Genomic DNA, 27,427 nt, shown 5'->3' on the forward strand with positions numbered 1-27,427 from the left:
TATGATGCTACTACCCACAGGTTGCTTGAAGCAGCCGGCTCAACACACAGAGCGAGTTGACCAATCACAGTTATGTGCATAAAGTTAAAGCAAAAACATAGCCTACATTTTTTAAATAGTTTTCTTTGTGCATGTTGATTAACTAATGACAGCCTACTATTGTCTGCTCCACATTTTCGTAGTCTAATTCTGCATAGAGTTAATTTAATGATGGTAATGATTTAATGATGAAATATTGCTGAGTGTTGATGAAATGGTGTCACAGGCCTATCGGTTGTACTGACTCCTTCACATTTTCATGACCTAGCCTAATTATATAGATATTGTAGTACTTTTTTATATCAGTCTTTGAAAACTGAAAAAAATGTAATGAAAAAAATTTAATTTTCGAGAATGAGGATTAAATACTGGACATAGACTAAATATTGCTGTTTTTCCTTTGTCTCCCTCACATTTTCATCTGTTCTTATGACTAGTAAACAAAACCATATGATTTACTTAATGTTATACAAGAACAGAATAGAATTGAACAGAATTGAGTTCAGACTTGAGTTCGGTATTTTGGGTCCGGCCCTCCTCAACAGTCCCAGTTTGTCATGTGGCCCCTTGGGGAAATTAGTTGCCCACCCCTGTCTTAGTCAGTGTTTCAGGACATTACTGCCGTCTCGTCATCGTCTCGTCTTAGTCATGAAAAAAAAGGTCGTTGACGAACATATTTCCTCTCGTCTCGTCTGACGAAATTAACACTATTGTGGCCGTACTTAATACTTTTTATCTAATACTTGACCAATGGCTGTAACCCTATTACTTCAACCTATTCTTGCACTGATATAGTTTTTATATTACTTGTCTACATTATTCTCTTATGTCCATATTTATTTTATGCTGGTCTCTAGACTTTATTCTTGCACTGTTGCACTGTTGGACTTACTTATTTGCACCATCACCCAGGGATGGATTACTGCACGAGCCTACTGGGCCCAGGGACCCAAGGGGTCAGGGGGCCCTGAAGCCCAAACCTTTGCATGGAATCATTGCCTCAATATCAATACATCAGGTTGTAGGCCATGAATCTGATTGAATTAAAGTATTGGCCATCCCCAAAATGCACCAGAATACAGGAAATCACATCAAACAAATAAAAAAATTTCACCCCCCTCCCACATATGCAACAATTAGTGGGGGGCCCTTAATACATCTGGGCCCAGGGGCCTGAAAGTTCATGATCCATCCATGCTATCACAATGACACTCACTCTCATAGAGCACCTTACCATGCATACGGAACTACAGGCTCAGTCCCTGCCCTATCACTGCAAGCGCCTTATGCTTGACCATCCTGAAGCACACTATGTGGATGTTTGATTTAGGTTTTTTTTAGTATATTTAGTATTTTTTTTAATCTTCTACTGTCTCTATTGTGCAGTGGAGTTTTTTTATATTTATATACTTATATGACTTTTTCTGCTGTAAGTGCATGTTGTGTGTGATCCTGAGACCTTGAATTTCCCCTTGGGGATCAATAAAGTATCTATCGATCTATCTATCTAGACACACATGCACATTAACTCTGACCTTCTCTCTCTCACTCTTTTTGTATCTCCATCTCTCATTTTTCACACACACACACACACACACACTGTTCTTAAATTGTTCATATTCATTTTCTATTTCGGGAACCATCACAATGTTTTAAGATAGAACATGTATGTTACATACAGTATATGAGTTGTTCACATTTAATGAAATTCATTGTTTGTTCACATAAATAGGTATGCACTTTCTTCCTAAATCACACTGGTCTTGAATAAGGACACAAGCATTATGTTGTCAAACTGTAAAAATGTATATCTGTATTCATTGCTTAATACATGCAAAATACTAATTATTGACACAGGTTGTATGTCAATAAGCTTAATCACAATATGAGGGTAATTCTCCAATTATTATCACCACCATCATCAACATTCTTCTTCTTCTTATTATTATTAGTAGTAGTATTAGTCCAAAGATAATATATGTTGACTTGTAGAGGTGTACAGAAGTGCTTTGTTCACAAAGACTCTTCAACAGCATCCAATGCGAGTCAGTCTTCCTTTGATAAATGGTCAGGCTTGTACTTAATTAGCAAGCCGAGAGAGGCAAACCCAAACAGGAATGTCTGTACAAACCACATGCAACGTGCTTTGAGGCTTCCCACTCCTTTATCACTGTAACGATACAAAGACATTGACATTAAACAACAACCTCAAAAAAATGATCAAACAAATCACATACTTCAAACTTCAATACATCACACGCACTATCGTTCATATATACATTCATCATTAGTATAGTATTCATCAATGTCATTATTCAATACAGTGATTCAAATAGTAATGGGCAAGAGAGGCTGATGCAACAACAATGATTAAAACAGACGATAGATCCTTGCAGAAAGTGGTGTGCACTGCTCACCTTTCTCTAGGACTCCTCTCCCCTCCCTGCATGACATATACATCAGCTGATGCAGCATAGAGCTATTCAAATGATAAAGGACTCCACCCATCCCAGTTTGCTGAGAGCTATTCAAATACTGTTTGCTGAAACCAGGCTACTCCTTATGTAGTTTCATGGCCCAAACTGAGGGACTATGGAAGAGCTATTTCCCTCAGCTCATTAGGCCCTTCAACATGGACATTCCTGCCACCTTAATGAAAACCTTGCATTCTATAAAATGCAATGAATATAAAATCTGTTAGAAATTAATCTTAATGCCTTAATTAAAAAAATGAGTAAAAATCCAATCTTTAAGGACACCAATCTTCTTAGTGAATGAAGAATGTATCGTAAATAAATAAATGTTCTTCCTTAAATTACAGGGGCAATAAGTATTTGACCCCTATGTTAATTTCCCATAGAGGCAGGCAGGTTTTCTATTTTTAAAGGCCACTTATTCCATGGATCCAGGATAATATGCATCCTGATAAAGTTCCCTTGGCCTTTGGAATTAAAATAGCCCCACATCATCATATACCCTTCACCATACCTAGAGATTGGCATGGTGTGTTTTTCAGTTAGCCTATTAGCTGGTTTGATGCTCATTGAGTTCAATGCAAATCACATAGGGGTCAAATACTTGTAATTTAAGGAAGAACATTTATTTATTTACAATACATTCTTCATTCACTAAAAAAAAATAGTGTCCTTAAAGGCTGGATTTTTACTATTTTTTTAAATTAAGGTAATAAGATAAATTTCTAACAGATGATTTTATATTCCTCTTTTTAGTCAACTTTAGCATGGGTTCAAATACTTATTCTCCCCACTGTATGTCATGCTAAGGACATTGATCTGAAAACTGTTGTCACTGGCAGTCATTTTGAAAAATGTCTGCCACAGCCGCCATATTAAAATTCACAATGGCTCAATATCCAATTTATTGACTGCCTTTGGCTAGAAGTTGCTTTTATAACAAAGTCAACGATTTATCAGGTTATCTGCCCTCGTAGCATTCTTTTTTATTCACATTTTACAAAGCCTGCCAACTTTTTTAGGAATTCTAGTTGCAATTCCCTAAATTACAACTAGAACTTTTAAAACACCTGCCCTTTAGAATTCCCACATTACAAGCAACAGAATACATTTTTACTCAATGTACTAACGCCGAGGTTTGACGGTCGTTGCTTCACACAGACCTTATTTGAACCATATTACCAAAGCCTCCATTCATTTTCCAATAGAGATTTTTTCTCACTAACCAGGAAGCGTTAAAATGCAAACGCTAAAAACTGCAAGCTTCCGTGACTACCAACCTCCATACTTTTAGCAGTTAATTTGCTGCATCATTGCGTGTGCTATTTTTACAGTAGGGGTTAAGTCATTTAGAGACCTCAGACCAGCCTCAGACGAGTCCAGGAAGTGACGTCAATTACGGAACTAAGTACATAATTATGACCGCCACTAGCAAAGCTAGCGAAGCGGTCATATAGGGATTGTCAAAGTTTTTTTTTTTTTTTTTTTTTCCCCGTCATCTACTTCCTGAATTTTTGGTCAACGATACCCGGGACACCGGGTATGTAGCCCCACTAGACTTTTATGGAAAAATTTCGTTTCGTCCCCGGGGTCCACTCCCCCCCGTGCTGGGCCCCCCGAACCGCAAAAAAAGCAGTTTTTCCTAAATAACTACCTGAACCGTGACACCGAGGATGAAGAATCTTTTATGGTATGTTGGTCTCAAGGGCCCACATCAATCTGGCCCATAATCACTCATTTGTGATTTGCACCCCCCCGGTAAAAAATGAAAATGCAATATTATTCTGCTTTAATCGCCCCTATCTTCAGTTAAGATGTTCAGAACTGCACCAAATTTTATGTGTATGATTGACCTGGCATTCTCTGGGGGTATGCCAAGTTTCGTAGAATTTCATCCATGGGGGGGTCTTTAAAAAAATAGATTATGTGTACATTTAGTGACTGTACACTCATTGGCCTGTAGATGGCGGTGCACACATATACACATGCACACACACACAGGTACCCACATACTATCGGTATTAGAACGGCCGATACATAATTACAAATTCAGTAGGATTAAAAGAAAGCCAAAATAAATATTCATCATCATCATCATGGCTGCATTTCCAGTATTGGCGATAAGTAGTCGTTTGTCCACTAGATGGCGCATCGTTGCAGTGAGACGTAATTTTGTTGGAAGTTAAACGTGGGTTGGAATAACAATGGACGCTTCCTACAAGGACTATAGTTTACCGCAGAGAACGTCTAATAAGGATAGGATGATGTTCACATGAAATGTAATTCCCATTTCTTCTTGAAGCCGAAATAAATAAATCTGAGGATGTTTATCGGACATGCTTGGTTTTTACTGCAGGTACGTTAATCTTATAATATCAATAAGGACCTAGGCAATGTTACCGTTAGCGTTGGTTGAGTGATGGAGGCCAATTTGATTGATTGCATTTGTAGAAAACTATAAATGCGGTTATACCAAGCAAATTGATAGCAGCACTGTAATTGTATCTTTCGACTGTCATTTGTTGCACGTGCTACAAAAATCATTCTGTGCCATGGAAGATTTACCAACGTTACACCGGTCTGATACAGTTTTGCCTATACATGCGTGAGACTGAGACGCCTGTTTATTTTGTATAAGTGTGTGCAGGGTGTGAGAGGGGAATCGATGTGCTTTGATTCCAGCTTGGTAGTTGTAGTCTGTGAAATTAAAAAGCACGTGTGTGTAAAGTATCCAAACAATGACACCTTCATTTCATTATGGCTGCTTTAGCAACACACCTTAAGCTACTGTGTAGGCTAGTGGGTCCCATTTAGAGGTGGTTACTTCATTTGCGCTTTCCTTGACTCATGGAGCTGCGTGAATTTTATTACAACTTTTCGCCACGATATGGCAATTTAAGTCCGCTTGATACTGTAAGGCGTAAGCCATTGGTTTCCAAAGGAGATTTTATTTGTGTCGCCAGCATAGCCTATTGACAATTTATGTTGTAAATAGGCCTACCTTATAAGCCTACCTGTAGCTTAAGGAAGCTAACAGATTTCTATTAGGATCTAGTTTGTTAGTTACAGTTTTGTCATAAGCCGCCATATTAGGCTACTTTCTGTGCAGCCGCACACACACACTCAGGCATGCCAAACAAGCATACACAAAAGTTTCAAGAGTGGGGGATGGAGTAAAATATGGAGACAAATTGAAGTGTGATTTATTTTCGCGGAACGGATGTACAGGACTGAGCGGCGGTCATATTTTGTACCGCTATGCGGTACATCTAGTTTACTTTACTCTTTATATTATGGAGAATACAGCGGGAAAACACATATTTTCTTTTACAGTTAATATGAAAAATAGTCATATTAGGTAGAAGCTTTTTATTATTATTAGTAACTCACATTTATTTATTAAATAATCGATTGCGACTGACTGTCCACGTGATCTGATAGTCGGCTGGGAGGAGCTTGTGACTCACGCATTGGGACTCACGGCAGATATTGCGCGAAATTTTGGTTCATGGCTATGGTTTAAACGTCCTTCCTATTCATTAACATGAACATGATGACTGACGAAATAAATTACTATGTTTAATAAACCATTATAGGTATGCATTTAACAAGTCATCATTATATCACATCAATTAAGTGTTTTCTGTAGGCTAGGCTACTGTGTGACATGCTTTACACTACAGCAAAAAAAAAAAAAATCAGGCTATCAACACGTTTTCAGTATCACTGTTGCAGAAATCACATACAAAGGTATCCTTTTGACTGTTTGTACAATTTTGCACATTCCAACCTAAGGAAGCAGCATGAGGAAACTTCGTTTTTCTGCCTTATTTTCTAACTTATTTTACAAGTCTTATTTTATCCTAAGATCGGTCACTTGTTTCTAAATGACTTAACTCCCTCTCTATTTTTAGCTCGTAGGCTCCGGCCAGCTTTAAAAGGGAGTTCGTATGGAGATGGAGGGAATATGAGACGGCTTAACCCCATCTTTATAACTGTTGCTACTTGCTAGGTTTGACTGTAGATGTAGGAAGCATTAAAACTCATAATTCTGAGTCAACAAGTAGTCAACAAGAATAGGCACAGTAGAGGGGGTGACTTTGCTGATCATATCGGTATGGTCCAAGTGACATTATGGGAACAGCACTTAGCATTGCAAGCCTTCTTGGATCAGCTAGCCTACTAAAGTCCGGCGTCATCGAACTTCCGGTGAAGGAGTGTGAAGCTGGAAGTGGGCTAATGTGTGTGTAAATGTTGGGGGCGTTACAAAGGTACAAACCAGAGCCAAATAAGAGACACCACCAGAATTTACGTCAGGCATTTTCAGGGCCCAGGGCACTGGTATGGTTTTAAAAGTATCAATTTAGCAACAACATTGAATAAAAAACAAACAATACCCAACCCTAGGTAAAAGGGTTATTTTTTGGGGAATTTTGGGAAATTGCTGGCACAATCATGGACTGTAAATAGAATATGACAGAAGCTTAAGCTTACCTGCATATTTTCATGGCAACAACTGCTTCAAAAAAATGTATAGCCCAGGCAAGCCACCAACTGCAATAGTTTCCAAATTACACATTATTAGTTTCCACCAACAGTATGTTTTTGACGCATTAACAGGAATGTGACGAAATATGAGCTTCAAACAATCGAGAAACTTAAATGAAGTATCAAGCACAACAGTAAATACCAATCATACTCACCCATAGTGCAGAAGAGGGTAATGGTTATCCACAAGATACTTTGTCAAGGAACCGAGTGGGCCTAAGCGTTCATATGGGATAGCTTCAGACCAAAAAACAGTCCACTGAAATATAGATAAGTAAAATAACACATAAATATTGCAAAAGAGTATCTTCTCCAAGCCTGATAATATGCCTAAAGGTACTTGAATAGGCCTAGGTCAGGAAATGGGAAGTTGTCACGGGAGGGGGATGACCTGTGACTAATCCAGGTTCAGCATCCCAACCACATCAGTGTTTGATTGAATTTGGGGGGGGGGGGGGGGGGGGGGGGACATTTTACTTCATCAAATGTTTAAAAAACCAACTAACATCTTTTTTTACTTGCTAAAGTTGTTATGAAGACATTGTTTTTTCCAAGTAAACTATTAGGTGCCATTACTCCATTGAGATTGAATGGGATAGCTAAATAGCGGTGGTTTTGCTAACAAAGTTGCTAGTTATCTGCTGCTGAGGACATTAGTTGCACTGTTGCCCAAAAATTGCCCGGTGTATCATCAGCTATACAGTTAACAATCACAGCTTGAATATGGATGAAATATCTCATAGCCTATCTAATGAGGTCGTCTGACCCTGGTGAGTGGCACAGATTCTGGGGTAGATGGACGTCACTTGTTTTGGTTTTGACGCAAGATAACATATGTTCCCACAGTGACATGATTGCATGAAGACTCATTATGTAGCCTACGTTCTTTTTATGTTTATGTAGCTTATAGGTTTTTTTTTAATTTTTCTGAAGAGGAAAAAAATGCTTCAGATGAAATAATTTGGCTGACCCCCTAGGGGTCGCGGACCCCCGGTTGAATATCACTGATTAGATGAATGTGATAATTTATGTTTGGGCCTTTTTTGGGCCTGAAATCGCTGATACAACCTTTAACTTCAAAACAGGCATTTTACTTTGGGTAGACAATAGCAAAACATCATAGGAGTGATAGTGAGTCACACCTCCGATATGTTTACTGTTCTAAAGACGTCAAATAGCCTGTTATCAAATTAATAGCCAAGGAGCCAGAAGTGAACACGCATGTATGGCTATAAAAACTGTGCCTTCATTTTACCAATAAACACTAGAAATTATTTTATAACCCTTGAGCCAGCTCCTTGCTATGTTCTCTCAATGGCAATATTGCGCTTGTTTGCATCTCCAACAGCATGGCGTACCTGGTTACCTCCAAAAACACCCTTAAATGCCCACAAATAGCCGTATGTTTGTGTGAAAGAATAGGCTTGTTGGAGATTAACTGCAGCTACCTTTGGCTGACTTTCTACGTCAACGTGAACTTCAAAGGCTAGCCGGGAGGAGCTACAACAGACAGCAGCTTATCCCGGACAGAGCGGCTGCAGTCGGCCTGACGTAAATCACGGGAGAATTTTTTTTGCAATAAATACAGCATAACTTTCATTCTTACTCATTAAAATATGAGCATGATGACTGACGAAATAAATGGCTATGATGTAGTTTAATTAAACCACTGTTGTCATACTGTTAACAGGCCTGCATTGTAGCACATAACCGACAGCATAAAATAACAGAATATCCAAACGTTTTCAGTAGGCAAGCCTACCATTGTTGCAGAAATCACATATAAGAAGGTATACCTTCGATTTATGTTCATTTTCGTTTATTCCAACATAAGGAAGCAGCATGAGAAACCTGTCAAAATAGTCATGAGGAGATCCCTCCCAAACGGCCCCATCACATCTTTGAACTGACGCCATGAGGGCGGGTTTCAGCTCGTACAGTCCGTGGAAGGACAACTGCAAGATCTGGCTACAGGAAAAAGGGCACTTTGTAACTCAAAATGCCCCACTACTTTAAACCAGGGCTTTGAACCGGTTCAAGGAACGAAAACGCAAACCGGGAACTTTTTGTATTTTACAGGGAACAGAAACGAAACCGGAAACGTTATTATTTTTTATGTTCTGGAACAGGAACACTTATTTAAAGATAATGGTAACCGGTTAATACCGGTTTTATTTCGTTCCTCAAAGTTTTCGTTGCCTAATTAACTAAAAAAAAAAAAGTAATTATTTTCCTGCGCACATTTGTGGTCGCTTTATTTGTTGACCCTAGGTATAGGCTATTTTTGACAGATAATCAGGCTGAGATGGCGAAATTACACCTGTGCCGCACTTGGGACATGATCCAAAACCTGTCCGCCGCCCCCAACACAGACAGCGTAGCTGAGCGTTCATCATCTTCATCTGAAGATGATGATGAAATTGAGAAGCTGCTGGTGGCTAAAGAAAGAGAAACCACTGTCATACAAAAGGGCCGAGTTCCCATTGCATCATTGTTAGATGCCTATTGCAGAGAAGCGCGTTTAAAGCGCACCGAGAATGTTCTTCGTTATTGGGCGTCCATGGCCGCTTCAAATGCAGATATGCACAGACTCGCAATGTCCGTCATATCGCTCCCCGTGACCCAAGTCAGCGTGGAGCGCGCATTTTCATCTTTGAAGTTTATTCTTTCTCCGCTTAGGTCGTCCCTGAATGACAAAATTCTGGAGGATATTCTTTTCATCCGCTTGAATAAACAGTTTGGAATGTAGGCTGACCCATTTGCACTTCTGTCTTTCTTGGTTAATTAACGTCAGATATGGGAAGTAATCTGCTTTTGTGACTGCATGATTTCTTTTATTTTTATTATTATTGGCTGTTAGGCATATTTTTTGCATCGTGGAAGGCAATTTACTCTCGTTAGGCCTAATGTCAGTCACAAATCTTTGTTTTTTTGTTGTTTGTTTAAAAATGTCAGGTTGGTATAGCCATTTTTTTAGTTTTTGCGAACTGTTAAATGTGAGCCACTGTTATTACAGGCTATAATTAGTAGGCTATGTTTGTTGATAAACAATAGGCCCTACCTGATGAAACAGGCCTAATTGCAAGTAGGCCTAAGCAAGACAAAACAAAAGACTTGTTACGGTATGAGTAGGCCTACTGGATGGCCTTTCCCCCCGACAGTTGGAATTTGTTGTTGCCCGAGTGGCATAACCACATGTCTTAATAATGTGGTTACGTTTGTGTGGAAATTTTCTCTTTTAACAATAAACTACACATTTGAAATAATTGTAGGCCTATTTAATTATTATTATTATTATTAATTTGGTTTAAGCTGGATGAGAAAGATGTGACATAATTCTATAGCATTAAACAGCTGACAGGAACGAAATTAACCGTTCCGGGAACAGTATTTTTTTGTTCTAACCGGTTCGGGAACGTCAATTTATTGGTGGAACTCATAACCGGAAACGTTATAATTCCGTTTCTGTTCGGAACGAACCGATTGAAAAAAAAAATCGGTTCAAAGCCCTGCTTAAAACTAGCCTACTTTTTGGAGATTCTTGTTTTATTTTACATTCTAGAGCATTTAGCCTACCATCGTTAGCACACATCTCCACTGAAGGATGGCTACATGATGGTACGGTGCTTGATGTTGCGCTCTCTCATTGGTGAGAATTTATTGCAGCACTTTTTGAATGGTGGGACTGCACGTCTGCTTGAGGCTGCTGACATTTGTGTCTGGGAATGGGACTGCTTGCAATGTTTCAAGAAACTGACATAGTGGTATGTCATCTTCTGCACACATTTCAACAATCTTCCACAAACTCATCCACATCTACTGATTTTGTCATTGTCTTGGCTGGAGGGATTTGCCTGCAGTGGATTTAACTTTGTTTTTAAGTTGCCCTTTTGATTTCTGTGGTCGCTATACATGTATTTGAAGCCAGGTCAATTATGTGTTGTAAACTTGCCAACTAGTTGTTTTCAGACTCATGGTAGTCATTGGGGTATTGTTTAGCCCCATTATCTAGCAACCAAGCAGTTCAGTGTTTTGCCACCGTTGTCGGGATCCCTAATTTTCTTTGTCACGCACCAATCAACAAATTCAACGCAGGTGAAAATTCGAGATATACTAGGCTACGGAACGCTGAGTTATTTTCTCAACCCAAACGCTGGGTTGAAACTGTTGGGTCATTGTGTGGGGTTGTTTTTACTCATGTTGGGTTATTTTCTGTAACCCAGCTTGGTGGGTTGATAGTTTAGGACAGCGCCCCTCCTCTCCCCCACCTGACGTGAGTACACTACCCAGCACCAGGGTAACTTTAACACAGCTGCATAGTTATTTGAGCGTTCGGGGGAAATAGTTATTCTTTCAACCGTCCATGCAGTCCAGCAACTGTCAAAATGCAATGGTAATGAGGCGATTTTGGAAGGTGTCTGCTTTTAACTTTTTTTTATTTTATTCAAACGGATTTTAAAAGTCCACCCAGAGATAACCTTTGTGATATGAATGGATATTTTGCCTGCCAATTTCGTTCAGCCTCAAGCAGGTTAAGAATTGTGTCATTCAAGCCAGCTAACGTTAGCTAACATTAACTTAGTTACTGCTCATGTTAATGTTAAATCTACACAAAGACAGACGCTTAAAAACATAGTTCTGTGTTCACTGGGTATGAACTGCTGAACAGTAACAAAACAAATGTTTACAACGAACTAAAATTAGCATACCAACAGCTGGCTAGGTTAACGTTAGCAGACGGTTGGTATGCTAATGTTAATTAAATATGCTTCGTGGTAGTGCAGCATGTGTGTGTCAGCTAATGTATATGGTCGAAGTAGTCTCTCACACGTAGCCTACGGTAATCATCATGCCAAACAACATCATTAATTCAGGGTAGCATCATATTATAGCTATGTAACTTACTGGGTGTTTTTTGGTGGTAACATTAACGTTACACACAACTTGGATTTAACTAACTGAATAATGGGTTAACATGAGCTAGCTAACAGTATCACTGCCACTACATTAACATTACTGAACGTTTGTCAGTCTGCTGTTAAACAACTCCATGAGGTGGTCATGGTTTCCGAGTGTGTTGCGCTAATATTTTGTCTCATGGGGGATTTTTAATGTTTGTCAATATCATTCACTGATGATGGTTTGTGAAAGTCTTGATACAAAGTTCTGTAAATAGCAGTGATTAATTCACTCTTTTTCTTTCTTTGATTGACATGGCTGACCCCCAAATGGACCGTGGAATCTAGCTGCCTTCATGGAAGTAACTTGCATGCTGCTTTTAGAGTAGGCTATCCGTTCAAAAATAAAGTAAACTGTCAAATAAATAATTATGTCGAACTGTTATATTTCATTGCATGGCTATTGTTGCCCATTTTCTCTCAATGCAACCCAAATACTGGGTTTGGAAAACCCGACAACTGGGAATTTTAACTAGCAGTTCTGTTGATGTAACCCAGTGGTTTGGGTTGAATCTATACCCAATATACTGTGTGAATTTTACTCAACATTTATATAGTTATAACCCGGCACATTGGTTACCTTTACCCAGTCTATTGTGCCAATTTAACTAACGTTGTGTTGATATAACCCAGCGTTTTGGGTTAGAATCATACCCAATCTGCTGGGTTTAATAATGTACCCAGACCATTGGGTTAGGATAACTCAATGTGGTGTTGGTCCAATAGTTAACCATGTTAACCATAGTTAGCCTGGGTTATATTAGACTCTCTAATTATTTTTTAGAGTGTGTTCGTAGATAAATGTGATTTCATATAAACAGCACTTGCCACATTCACAGCCTACTGTCAATCCATCAAAACTTTGCTGAAATGTTGTGGTCCGATGCTTTCGTTCTCATCCAGAGAATACGGTTATTTTGCTCCTTTGCAACGCTTTAACCCTCTCTGGTCGCATGCTCATTACGTAAATTACGTCATTGGTTCCCAAAGACTGGGTCGCGACCCACAGGTGGGTCGCAGGAGATTTTATTTGGGTCGCCAAAATGCAAGGGACATGAATCAGCCTTTTTGCACAAACATTAACGGACACCATTTCTTCAGCTTGACCGATTAAAATCTAGTCAACTAAAGCAGACATCCGTATACCGGACATGGCTATTCAATTTGCGTCATAGGCTGTAGATATGTTCGATTGTAGATACACTCCTTAAAGTTAATAGCAACCTCCTCACATTCCTTAATATTTCGGATTTAAAACACAGATGTTGCAGCGGTAATTACATGAATTAATTTTACCGTAGAATGTTGGGAAATCCCATTCAAGTCAATGGAGAGTTCTACTAGCATTGTGAAGAGCCGTATATAGGCTAATAAATTAATTTAATTACCGCTGCAAACATATAATTACCGCTGTCAATGGCAACAGGTTTTGTGCTGCTGATCATATCACTCCGCAAGTATTCCGGTCACTTCTTGCATTGGAACTTCATTCAAAAGTGAAAGCAGACGGTACCGAGGTGAAGTTAGTTTGATATTTGATATTCGGATTTTGGACAGATTCATTTTTTTCAATGCGGCCGGTTTTACCCCGTGTTTGCAGACAATGTACAAACAGATGACCTGTCTACTTGCTCCCAGCACACCTACTTAGGGGCCGTCTATAAAGTACCTTCTGAATTACCTTCATATTTTTTTTTGTCAATAGCTTTGACATCCTGTGACATAGTGACTCCAAACCCATGCAGAATAGATATGGGACTCATCAGACACACCTCTTTTTATAGTGACTGTGTGCACGCTGTATTTTATATGAATTTTTTAAATAAAATATATTATTTTATATAGGAAACAGACTCCTTTTTTCAATACCTCCCAAGCCATTTGACCTAGTGACTCCAAACCACTGCAGAATAGTTATCCTATATGGGACTCATCAGACACACCTCTTTTTATAGTGACTGTGTGCACGCTGTATTTTATATGAATTTTTTTCAAGAAAATACATTATTCTATATAGGAAACAGACTCCTTTTTTCAATACCTCCCAAGCCATATGACCTAGTGACTCCAAACCAATGCGGAATAATTATCCTATATGGGACTAATCAGACACACCTCTTTTTATAGTCACTGTATGCACACTGTATTTTATATGAATATTATAAAGAAAATACATTATTTGCCATCATGAATGGTCTACTTTTTTCAATACCTCGAAAGCCATGTGACCTAGGGACTCCAAACCAATATAGAATAATTGATTCCAAACCAATGCAGAATAGTTATCCTATATGGGACTAATCAGAGACACCTCAAATTAATATGATTTTTGCACATACTATTTTATATTAATTTATCAAAGAAAACCAATTTGTTTCCTATGGAAGCTGCTTTGTGCTCAATACCTTCAATATACTGGTTCCTAGACATTCCAGATCAACATAGAACCATTCTGCTATGTGATACTAATCAGACACACCTCAATATGAAAACATATTTGCCATCTACTATTATATGGAATGTATTGAGGAAACAAATGGGTACTATAAAATAGTATGTGCAAAAATTATATTAATTTGAGGTGTGTCTGATTAGTCCCATAAAGGATATTCTGCATTGGTTTGGTGTCCCTACGTCACTTCCCTTTTTATTGAAAAAAGGAGACCATTCCTTATAGGAAACAATGTATTTTCTTTAAAATATTAATATAAAATAGGGTGTGCATTCAATGGTTATAGGAAGAGGTGTGTCTGATGAGTCCCATGTAGGATAACTATTCTGCATTGGTTTGGAGTCACTAGGTCACGTGGCTCGGGAGGTATTGAAAAAAGAGGACCATTCATATAGGAAATAATGTATTTTCTTAAAAATATTCATATAAAATACAGTATGCATACAGTGGCTATAAGCAGAGGCGTGTCTGATGAGTCCCATATAGGATAACTATTCTGCATTGGTTTGGAGTCCCTAGGTCACATGGCTTGGGAGGTATTGAAAAAAGGTGACCATTTCTTATGGGAAATAATGTATTTTCTTTAAAATATTCATATAAAATACAGTGTGCATACAGTGACTATAAAAAGAAGTGTGTCTGATGAGGCCCATATAGGATAACTATTCTGCATTGGTTTGGAGTCACTAGGTCACATGGCTTGCGAGGTATTGAAAAGAAGGAGACTGTTTCTTTTATGAAATAATGTATTTTCTTTTAAAAATTCATATAAAATACAGTGTGCATACAGTGACTATAAAAAGAGGTGTGTCTGATGAGTCCTATATAGGATAACTATTCTGCATTGGTTTGGAGTCACTAGGTCATATGGCTTGGGAGGTATTGAAAAAAAGGTGACCATTTCTTATGGGAAATAATGTATTTTCATTAAAATATTAGTATAAAATACAGTGTGCATACAGTAGCAATAAGAAGAGATGTGTCTGATGAGTCCCATATAGGATAACTATTCTGCATTGGTTTGGAGTTCCTAGGTCACATGATGACAAAAAAGACTATGAAGGTATTTCAGAAGGTACTTTATAGACGGTCCATAAGTAGGTCGGCTGGGAGCAAGTAGACAGGTCATCTGTTTGTACATTGTCTGCAAACACGGGGTGAAACCGGCGGCATTAAAAAAAAATTGAATATCTGTCGAATATCTGAATATCAAATATCAAACTAACTTCACCTCGGTGCAGACGGTTGATCAGCTGTGTTCTAAAGATTGTTTAATTCAAGTTCAGCGTGTGTTGCGAAGTATTTGTTTCTCAGCAAAAGCCACGACGAAACGGTAACAAATAAGTGTAAAGAGACATATCGTGGAGTTTATTGTTTCGTTTTGGCAAGTAGCCGTATAATAAGCGGGGTAATGTATAGAACGCCGGTCATTATGGGAAAATAAGTCCCTTCAGGGCGAAACAAGACCCATCCGCTGGCGCGTCGGGGTCCGGTTCGCCCTGTCGGGAATTATTTTCTCCATAATGACCGGTGTTACCAGATATACGGTTTCTGATAGAGATGCACCGATATGGAATTTTAGGGCCGATAACGATAACCGATATTTATTGGTTTGTTGTGGCCGATACCGATACGATAACCGATAATATTACTCTTGAAAAATTGTGAAGTGATTTGGGGAAAGCATTTAATAAGCATAATTTTATTGCAGTAATTTTACCTACCACCAAATGATGGACAGAACTCATAATAGTCCTCAATAGTACAGCAGTCAACATAACAGTAGCCTAGCCCTACAGTATGTGAGGCTCCTTTAAGTGAACCTGACGTCAGTGAATTGCGAGTGAGTGGCTAGTATGAATCGTTTTCATTTAGGACTAAACACTCATAAACGGCTCAGCTGGGAATAAGCTACAGTATAGCGACCAAATCAGAGTTTGTGAGGGAAACTTAGGTTTAGTTTCAACTGCGGGTAACTGAATAAAGCTGCAACTCCTCAGACTGCATCTTATGTCCGTCTACTCTGTTGCGCACAACCTGCTGCAGCAGAAATGAAAGGGGTTAGCCCCGAAGGTTTTAATAACTTATTATGATGACCTGTCTGGAACTGAAGCAGGAATGGTTAGCATATTTCTAGGTAATAATACAAAAGTAATGTAAATATAATACTAAAACACAACTTAGAACTAGGCCTACTTATGTACTCGTCCCACTAACGAGTTTGTTTATTTGTTTCCCCGACCAGCGCGGTAAAGTGCAAACACATCAGCACAAGACGACTCTAGACTCTATCAGCACAAGACGACTGAGCTCCGCTCTGGTAAGGTTAAATGGCGGATCATTCACGAGAGGATTTTGAGATGCACAGATTCCCAAATGAACGCATATCCACAGATTTTGTTAGAGTGGTGAAATACATTCACACCGCTGACATTATATTGAGGAAAAAGTAGCTCAGTGTAGCCAGACGGACCTTACGTAGTGAAAAAATGAAAATATTATTATCGGTCCGATAACAGAATTCTAGCCGATAATTTGCGCCGATATTTAGGCCTAAATTAAGTCCTAATTTAGGCCTAAATATCGGCGCAAATTATCGGCCAGAATTCTGTTATCGGACCGATAATAATATTTTCATTTTTTCACTTATCGGCCAATAATATATCGGCCGCCGATATATCGTGCATCCCTAGTTTCTGAGATTCTGAGTTTCCATGGGTGGAGTCGGGTGGAGTTTAGCGTGAATATTTATAAACGGAGGTTGACGTGCGCTTGCGCCTAGAGAGCATTCATGAAGCGTGACTCAAATGGAACTGAAAATGTTGGTAAAGAAGCTAGAAGACTACAGTAATTTTAACACGTTTTTAAATGTTGATATGGGATATTGTGGAAAAACGTGACAATTTCGACGACCACTGGTGGTCGAGTAAGTGTACGATTAGGCAATTTGGCGTCTATGTTTTGATCTTGTGTAGCCTGGACAGGCTAGCCTACAGCCTATCAAATTGTCATTACTTTTATTTAGCCCTGTTTAAATGGGCTATTTAGCACTTAAGGTTGTAATGTCAGTAGAACATCATGGTAGTTGTCTTGAAAGTGTTAGTACATCATCTGTTTTTGTGTGTGATGTCCAATGAGTTGAGGTTTGGTCATGCATGCTTGCCTACACAAACATGTTAGCCTAGTTTGACAAATTTACTTGTGCTGCATTACTAGGGATGTAACGGTATGAAAATTTCACCTCACGGTTATAGTGACCAAAATGATCACGGTTTTCGGTATTATCACGGTATTTTTAAAAGTGTGTTCAATATGTTCAGAAAGCACCGATAGGCCTACACAAGCTGAAATAGTTTCAAAAAGTGTCCCGTTCAGTTTTTCATGTTTAATTGGCTATGTGCTTATCGCTTAACTTACCCTACCATGACTTGGAGGTTGCTATTACTGTTATTTGGATCCAATGAGTGAGACCAGGCTTGGAATTTCACCATTCTGGGGGCAAGGCCACTTGGCCTTCAGTTGGGCATATTTGGTGGAGGGCACAAAGGCCACATAGGCTATATCAAAGTTGTATAGCCTATTTACTGCAGTAGACCTGCATCACTGTATGAAACATTACAAAAACATGAAACATGACATATCATATAGAACTGCAAATCATCTGAACATCTAATATTTACAGATATCTAGTCTATATTTAACATTTATTTTATATTTGGCCTGTTATGAAATCATGTATTGAACAATTTAAGCACAGTTCAGCTTTAAGAAACTCAAATAGCCTAGATGCATGCTTAGCATTTTGTGATCTACTTTCACAAACTCGTAGTCAGCTGTCCTCTGATTTACCGATATATAGGCGATATTTGTAACATTTATTTTGTATTTGGCCCGTTATGAAATCATGTGGAACAATTTAAACACATTGTAAAACTTAAAGCCCAAATTTGGAGACATCCATGCATGTCGAAATGTACTGCAAATTCAAAAGTGGATTACTCTGGAACGGCTAACTGTACAGGGGACTGCTTTACACCTTTATGTTCGGTAAGGTCTGCTGTTTATTCTGATATATGGTTTGTCATGTGTTAAACGAAAGGTTCGTGAAGTTTTGCACCGAGAGGAATGGGTAGGGTGATGGACGAAAACCTTCAGTAGAATTTATGATTAAATTTAATTATATTATTTACGTTTCTCGCGAACCGTTCACCACAGCGATTCGCGGCTAACATCGTTTAAAAGCTGAGAAAAAGCTCTTTCATGTGATACTTGTGATGTCTGTGTGATGAGTAGGCTACTTCGCGAGTAGTTCAACTGAGAAGAATAGGTGAATTTAGACGCACTTTCTTTCTTGCGCTGTCACTTTCTCCACTGCGTAAAATAAATTAATTTGCGCTGTGAATGCTAAGATTATTTTGACAGGCCATAGGCTAAATAAAATTCGCTATTAGTAGGATGCAAAGCAGAATATTGAAAGAAGGGCACCAAGGCCTGTAAACCTCTGATTTTCAAAGGGACATCACGGCCAACGCAAGGGGCAAAAACGTGGCCGCCGTGAAATTCCTACCCTGAGTGAGACCAAAGTAAGTGTTCGAAATTAAACTTTAGGCTACTGTGTTCTTCTGATAACGTGAGTGGAATGGATTTAATGTGCACGCGAACATAAAAAGACGCAGATTGCAAATGATACAGTGCAAGTTTTGCGGTGAAAATTTTCCGCCTTTTAAAATCAGGTGTAGCCTAATCCAATTCGCAGTTAAAACCATCAATTAGACAACAGAATCAGTAGGGTACCAATTTTGCTTCATTGTACCAGGCCTACTGTATGTCAAAAGCAGGCTCGGATGAAGCTGGGAAGGATTAAACACACGGTTTCAACACCGTGATAATCAACCGTGATAATTATGATATTTCAAAAGAAAGCGGTAATTGTTATCGTCAACATTTTTATCACGGTTTATCATTATACCGGTAATCGTTACATCCCTATGCATTACAATGCCCAGCTACCTCTGTTGCCAAAAATGCTTTATTGGACATTCTGATATCTTGGAGTCTTGTGAAATAATAAAACTTGTTTTATACAATCATGTTGTTATTGTACCATTAGGGAAGCAGGGCATCAGATGGGCCATGCACTTACAGTATATTGGTTATGTTTATCCATTAAGGTCATAACTGCATTAAGTCAATATGCTTTATTACCTTACAAACACTGTCTAGCTTTACATGGATGATGCCTTCTGTAAGAGAAGTCCTTCAGATACACAAGATGAATGGGTTATGGTGTGGTGAATGGGTATGAATGGCTAATGGTTACAAATCAGTGGCGGACCGTCGGGGCCTTCAAGGCCTTCTCTGAAGGCCTAACTATTTTCAAACGAATTAAAAACAATAGTGTCTTTAATAACATTTTACTTTACCATTTATTATTCGCTTCTTCTTCAACTCCCCGATCGTTCTTGACTAGGCTAAACATATCCTACCGCTGTCCGCTATATTTGATTGACAGATTGTGTGAACAAATAGTGAGGGCGTGCGATACATTTTTATCCCATCGCGTGTCTTCCCTTGTTAAGGCCCGCATCAGGCCTTCACAAGGAATCACTGCGTTTTCGGTACCTAAGCAACCATTAGAAATCATTATGTTTGGATTCGGGTTGATTGATGGCTACATCTGACTGATTAGCCAATCAAATCGACCTATTATGGCGAGGAAGGTAGGTCTGACTGCAGCTGGGCCTGCAATGTTCTAAAAGAATACCCGGAACCGTTCATCACCAATTTTGACGCTATCTATTTGACTTGAGGAACTTCGTGAGCATCTTCTGTCAGTCAGACTGACATTCACTGGAAAAGTACATGTCACACTGGCATGGCTTTGGTTATAGCTATGGACAGTATATTGACCGTTTTTGTTTAAAAATATATATATTGATAAGCCTTCATTAAGCAAAATTATATCATGTAAAGTTACAGTGTCAACTGGACTACATGTTAGCAAGATGCACATAATGTCAGCTAGCTCTGCACGTAGCTGGTCAGTAGCCTATGCAGGAATTGGTAAGTTTTGTTTCATGTTTATTTGATAACATAGTACATGCTTGTAATCTGGCCCTTTTCTTTATAAAAAGTTTTTTTGTGCTGCTTGCAAACCGCAGTGCTTGGTTACTATACTAGATTGTATGCTAGCTTGAAGTTGTGTGTGAGTTGATGTGGCTTTGGTGAAGCTGTCTGGATCGGCATCTATGTGAAAATTGTCATTTGGCTTGGTTTCCTGCCCTGCTATAGTCTGACTATTTATATATATGTGTTTTGTGGACATTATTGGTGAAATCAATGGCGTGGCCATCAGACATTATGAAATAGGCAACAAGCAGTAGTAGCAGCATAGGGCATTACATTAGGCCTACATTACAATACATTTTCTGACTTTTATGTTTAATATCATGGTGGTGTGCTGAGAAAATGTCTCAGCATTTTCTGTTGAGACACTTTCTCATAAATACGTTTGGCAAACACTGTAGGATAGCCTACTGTAGTTCCACATTAGCTTTTGAGTAATCAGAGCAGCAGCACAACCTAAAACAGTTGCACTGTAACGTTAACGTTAAAGCTAGAGCTAAGTAGGAGAGCCCTACAAACAGTCTGAAGCAAGTTTGCTGATGTCAGATTAAACTATTAAATGAACACATCATTGTAGACCTGTGGCAGTGCCATATATGCGTGCAAGTCATGAACATAAGTTAGACAACCGATAGCCTAAATATTTCAAAATAGTCTGCACAAACCCATACTTGAGCGCACTTGGTGTTCACTTTCAATATGACATGGACTAAATTGCACGTCTTCACCAGACAGTAGCAGGCAGCAGATTAATGAATACGGGTGATAAATAAGCAGCCTAGCCTAGCAGCCTATTCACTTTGCTGCTGATAAGGACGATGGTCGGGTGCTATTCGCCTAATAAAGATCTAAGCAATGCGGAATTCAGCTCGGAACATTAATTGTTTGTCTAACGAAGATTCTAGAGTGGTAGGCCTACACAGATTTGCGTGAGAAAGAGAAAACTTTCCCCCCCCACCGTGAAATTGCACATTTTAACGCTGAAATGCAAAAGAAATCTTCGGGGGGTATCCCCCCCCGGAACGCCCCCCTATTATTATTTTTTTGTCAAAAAATTGTCATCATTAAAGTTCATCAGTCATCAGATTGAGGTGAATGACTACATATGGGCTGATTATAACAGGTAGTAATCTGGCCTTTCAAACCCCAAATTAGTCATGTGATGCATAAAGGACCCCAGAGGAGTTTTTACCTTAAAATAATGTTTCCAAAATCATTTTGAAAGCCCATGAACTCTTAATAGAGTTAATGGCATTTTGAGCAGGTCTTATCGCTTTGAAAGTTTACTGTTCAGGTAGGAACAGAGAAACACACCACTCCACTCGTGTATTTGATGCCAGACAGGCTCATATCATGCTGTTCTATATGCATGCCTATTAATTTACATTTTCGACCAAATCTGCTTTTATGTTCTATTCCCTAAGAATATTAGGCTAACTAGGCCAGACTCCCTCTTACTATGTAAAATTAAAATTTAAAAGAATAAACTGCTCTACAATAGACAGGGCACCCCATTTCTGCCCCTTGAAGGCTGATTACCCAAACTTTATTGTGTATATCCTTATCCTTGCACACAATACTCTGTGGGTATTTTGGTATGATAATATATATATTTGTACAACTTTGGCTTGACATCAGTATTAAGCTTAACTCAATGTTCTTTGTCTTGAAGATAAAATGTGATTGCTGCCAGGGCTGGCAGGCCTACCACTGAATGTGTAAACTGGCCTGATACTGAAGGACAGTTTATATGCCCTGGCTGTAAATAACTAATACAATAAATTGTTTTCACAACTTTTTGTGTGTTTAGTTATGTGTAGTAATTCCTATAGATTATGTCTCAGAATAACATATCACATGTGCATGAGAGCAATGACAGGATGCCATTTGTTCAGAGTTAGGACACACACAGGCGTGTATAACATGCTATTTATTGCACAGACATTTGTGTTGTAGGCTATACAGTGGGTCAATTTGATGTAGGCTATGTTGCTGCCTGGGCTAACATGTCACTACAGTGGCACAGAGCCTAGGCTACAATCAAAACGATAAAAAAAACATAATAGCCTAGCTAGGCTAAGACTACCATCAAGGCCTATTGCATCTAAACTCGAACACGACATATTCATACTTTCCATTAATAACACATGACAACATCCAAAAACGTATTAAAAGGCCGTGGACTTCTACTTTCTTTGACAACATTTTCAGTTCCATTTCATTCACGCTTCAGCGTCTAGGCACTCGCGCACGACATCCTCGTTCATAAATATTCACGCTAAACTCCGCCCTGGAAACTCAGAATCTCAGAAACCGTATATCCGGTAACACCGGTGGTGTTGCACCAAATTCTGTGACCTGTCGAATTTTGTGACTCTAGAGGGCGCTGTTTTATTGGAGTCTATGAATGTACTGAGCTGTACTGACACACTGATGAGGCAATTCTGTTATGTGTATAATTCATCTAATAAACTTTGTAAATTTTTGAAACATGGAACATTGTCTGGGTGTGGGTGTATTACTCCACAGGCCTGCCTGTGTATCTTCCTCTCTATACTATCTCTATAGAGTAGAGCTAAAGCCTACCCCACCACTCCAGCGAAGAGGTGGACTTCAGCAGGACAGGTCACATATGTTGATAGGCCTACTGTCAAATTATGTTACCCCACTATAACTCTGCAGAAATAGACTGATATTGTACATTGTCATTGACATCAGCAAACACTTTATTTTACATTATTGACAAACTCCTTGTCATTGTCTGTTAATATACTTTTTGGCACCTCAAACTGATATACAAACTTAAGGAGGCAGTTAGTGACCTCCACAGCATTTTTTCTGCAGTTACAGTGACATAATTTGACAGTAGCCTATCAAAATATGTGACCTGTCCTGCTGAAGTCCATCTGTTCACAGGAGTGGTGACGGGTAGGCTTTAGCTCTACTCTAGAATAATACACCCACACCCAGTTAATGTTCCATGTTTCAAAAATGTACTAAGTTTATTAGAAGAATTATAGACATAACAGAATTGCCAGTTATGTGCCAGAATTGTCAGTACAGCTCAGTACATTCATAGACTCCAATAAAACAGCGCCCTCTAGAGTCACAAAATTCGACAGGTCACAGAATTTGGTGCAACACCGGCGTTCTATACATTATCCCTTAGCCTAGGCTACTTAACGTATACCCCTGAGTCAAGGCTTTGTGAAGCCTTGATATGTCTAACGTGCTTCGTAGTATACCCCACAGCTCTTCATGTGATGAGCACAACAAGTTATATAACATAAAGGTAATCACAACGCGGTTTACATCGCTCTCGGTCATTAGGCTCCAAACATATCAACCCATTCTGCATAGCCATTTTGATCAGTTAGAGATGAGGCGCCCAAATCGGTCTCATCAGAGAATGTCTAATAAGGAGAGAACCTTCACTCTTGGAACTCTTCCGGTGTGGTACTGCATCTAGGGGCGCTCACGGGCGAGTCCAGAATGAATGGAGGTCTATGGAGCTGTACCCCTCAAAATCCACTTTTCTCGGGATATAATTTTTTTTCAAGTAATTTGAATATTGTATTCAAAAGGGGAGGCAAAGACAATACACTTGGTTGAGTATTATATTTTTTAAAGTCACTTAATTGTTCTAAAAAGCCTTTCAAACGTGCCAATGACATCATTCATTAGCATGATCATAGCATAGCATATGGTCTGTATACATGACAAATGCATATGATAGTCGGGTGTAGAGAATAAGACATGGTGTTAAGCACTTGAGCTGAAAGTTACAAGAGGTGGGATGATTACGTATCCGTTATGGTAATTCGTTATTCCTGATTTAGTGACAGAAAGCTCAATAGTCCAGCGTTGGGATTGTCCAGGGGAAGGGAGTTTTCGAGGGGCATGTGGTGGGTTGGTGGATGGGCCAGTAATCCGGGCAGAGTTGTCATAGGCTGGTGGTGGGTCGCTAGGCTGTACGGGCCAGGAGTCCAGTTAGGGGGCAGTAATAGGGCAGTCGAGGATGGGACTTCAGGTGAGATGGGTGAGAGGAGGGCCAACACACGGATGGTTGATGACTGGTGATGATATACCTCACAAGTGAGGTACAGTAAGGGGGAAGAAAGAGAGATGTAGAGTGGGTTAGTATTACTGAAAATCAAAATGGTTAATGTCAATAAGTAATCAGTAGTACTATATATTGTTACAGTATACCATGGTGGGAATAGGCAAGAGAGGGAGAGTTGAGAGAGAGAGAGAGAGAAGGGGGGAGAGGAGAGGGGGGGGGGTTGTACGGCGTGACACATGAAAAGTCCATGACAGCACTATGCTATAGCAGCATAACTAAGGCATGGTGAGGGGTAGTCGACACCAGCGCAGGTATGGTCAGTGACCACCATCGCACGTGCGACTGGGGTGCCAGTCACACGAGGACTCAGCAGGGTGGTCCATTCCAAAAAACCCTGAGGTGGGTGAATTTCCACGCACCATACCTAACTATGGGAGGCAGTAAAGAGGTATGTTTTAAGTCTAGACTTAAAAATAGGGAGGGTGTCTGCTAGTCGAATTGAGGTAGGAAGATTATTCCAGAGGACGGGTGCGCGATAGCTGAAAGCTCTGCCTCCTACTGTAGTTTTTGAGATTCTTGGAATTACAAGAAGGCCAGTATTCTGTGATCGTAGCGGTCTGGGTGGGTTATATGGAACTAGGAGATCTTTAATATATTCTGGTGCCTGGCCATTAATGGCTTTGTATGTTAGAAGTAATATTTTGAAGTCAATGCGACTTCTAACAGGCAGCCAGTGTAGAGATGCCAGGATAGGGGAAATATGTTCATATTTTTTAGTTCTAGTGAGTGTGCGAGCAGCTGCATTTTGTATAAGCTGTAAGCTCTTTAGACAGGTGTTATTGCAGCCAGCGTATAGAGCATTGCAATAATCAATCCTTGAGGTGACAAAAGCATGGATTAATTGCTCAGCGTCTGGTAGGCAATGATTGAGGGTGCCACATTTGTAAGGGCACAACACACATGGACTACTTTGTCTAAAACTGTTGTTCGGCCTCCCCATCCCTTAGATATGAATATGACTGTTCCTTGTGGGGATATGCCTATTAGGTATTTTATGGTGTGATGATGTTTATAGGTTGAATATGTTTGTGCTCTTGCTTCTAAGTCTTTGGGTTTTTCTATAAAAATTTTGAAACAATCAATTATGCAGGCACATCTAGGGTAAGTTTGTCTAAATATCATGGGCATTGACAGCCGAAGCTCTTCTCTCTGTGGCCAAAATACAAATGATGGGACAAGCTTTCCATGTCTTTCTCCCTTTTCCTCCTTTTGGTGGCAGCGGTGTGAGAGAAGACAGACGGAACCCAATCAGGGGAGCGGGTCATCAGATTTGGCACCTGAAATAATAAAATAAGATAATATAATAGATAAAACACGTTATTGCCACACAAAGTTTTGGGTATTTTCAACATTGAGTCCTGTAACGTTAGTTCCAGGTCTTTCTAGTAACTATCAAGTCTGTTAGCAAGCTAGCTGCATAAGGGACTGGGATTACTGTAACTAGCTAAATTGTGTGAAGCAGACAAGACGAGCAGTAATAATTCCTCCGTAAATAATCTAGCTCTACTGTTGTTGGGTCATCTCTGGTTCTTATTGAAAACCATAGATATCACAAACCTCAAAACAACCTATCACACAACTTTTGTTGTTGTTTGCAAAAGACGACAGCTCTTAGCCTAGCTTAGACTCATAACACAAACAGCTGACTCGCGGAACCAGCTGGTGGTGTTGATTAACGAAACTACAGGGTAATTTAAGACACGATTAATTACATGATCATACACCCATTGTATTCAAACAAATGTTGAAATTACCTTTGATGAAATGATCACTGCACAGACGTGTAGGGCCTATACTGTGAAGGTTGCCATGTCCCATTCCTGAAACGATTTCACGTCTGATAGCCTGTATCCATAGTTGTCTTCTCTCTGAATTCTTCTTATCAGAACCGGTAAAAACAACCCCGGCTTAATCTCCTCGGCGGCTAGTGCATCCAATCGCACAACAACTATCTGGCATGTTATTTACACCTCAAAACACCAACTTTTGTATAGTAAAACTGGCGACGTCCTGGCCAGATCCTAGACTAATTTACTGGATTTCGATGCTGGAGAACGACGTTTTTGCCCGCCAGCCAGTGGTTGTGACGTCACGTGCAAAGTATGAATTGTAGTTTGTGATCACCATTAACAAAAAACTCAAAACACATGGTCCTCAAAATAAGTATCATATATTCAACTAAGTTCAAAGATGAGATTAGGCTACTTTCCCACACGTGTGAGACACCATGATGATAATTAGGCTAATGGAGCGAACCCCGTATCTGCGTTTTTGTTACGCCAACAAAACCAACTTACTGTGTAGTAGCTCATGGACAGAGTCACAGTTACTATCCAAAAAAGTCCGCTTCTTTGGAAATAGAAGCTTCCATCGGTCTTCGCCATTGTTGACCTGTAAAAGGAATCTACATTATGTTCGAAGTCAAAGTCCTTCCGTGACAACCCTTTGCCTACTTGTTGCGTTCGAGATGGACTTTGCGGCTATAACTTGATGGTTGGTTTCATAGATAAGCCTATGGTTGTTTCCCATGTTGGTTTGGTCAGAGCCCATCTACGGAGAGCCTGACCACTCCGTATTAAGTCCCATTGTAGGCTACCGAATTTTGGTTGCAGTTCCACTGGGGGCGATCGCCATGAGTGCAGAATGAATGGGAGTCAATGGAGCTAGACGGCTAAATTTGTCTCTTTCACCTGATTGTCGTTGACAA

General features: G+C 39.5%; 1 protein-coding gene across 1 annotated transcript; it reads right to left on the minus strand.

Moving 5' to 3' along the window:
• Positions 1-1,685: 1,685 nt before the first annotated feature.
• Positions 1,686-27,427, minus strand: tmem254 (transmembrane protein 254). The gene is made up of 4 exons (XM_076285261.1): positions 27,018-27,427; positions 7,217-7,320; positions 7,008-7,067; positions 1,686-2,209 (listed from the first exon to the last, which is right to left on the minus strand). Exons 1-4 carry the CDS (start codon positions 27,102-27,104, stop codon positions 2,086-2,088), a joined length of 375 nt encoding a protein of 124 aa, XP_076141376.1. The 5' UTR covers positions 27,105-27,427; the 3' UTR covers positions 1,686-2,085.

The sequence above is a fragment of the Alosa pseudoharengus genome, unplaced genomic scaffold, assembly GCF_046254945.1.
Source record: "Alosa pseudoharengus isolate Yale_2024_CS ecotype anadromous, Long Island Sound unplaced genomic scaffold, YU_APseudo_1.1 YU_APseudo_1.1_scf_15, whole genome shotgun sequence".
Taxonomy (NCBI): Eukaryota; Metazoa; Chordata; class Actinopteri; order Clupeiformes; family Clupeidae; genus Alosa; species Alosa pseudoharengus.

Bases quoted from the DNA above. Each gene is read 5' to 3' on its own strand.
- tmem254 (XM_076285261.1), bottom strand. From the start codon at position 27,104: ATGGCGAAGACCGATGGAAGCTTCTATTTCCAAAGAAGCGGACTTTTT. The intron at 7,321-27,017 runs GTAAGTTGGTTT...TCTATATTTCAG, and splicing joins TGTCCATGAGCTACTACACA to TGGACTGTTTTTTGGTCTGA. The intron at 7,068-7,216 runs GTGAGTATGATT...AAACTATTGCAG, and splicing joins TACCCTCTTCTGCACTATGG to TTGGTGGCTTGCCTGGGCTA.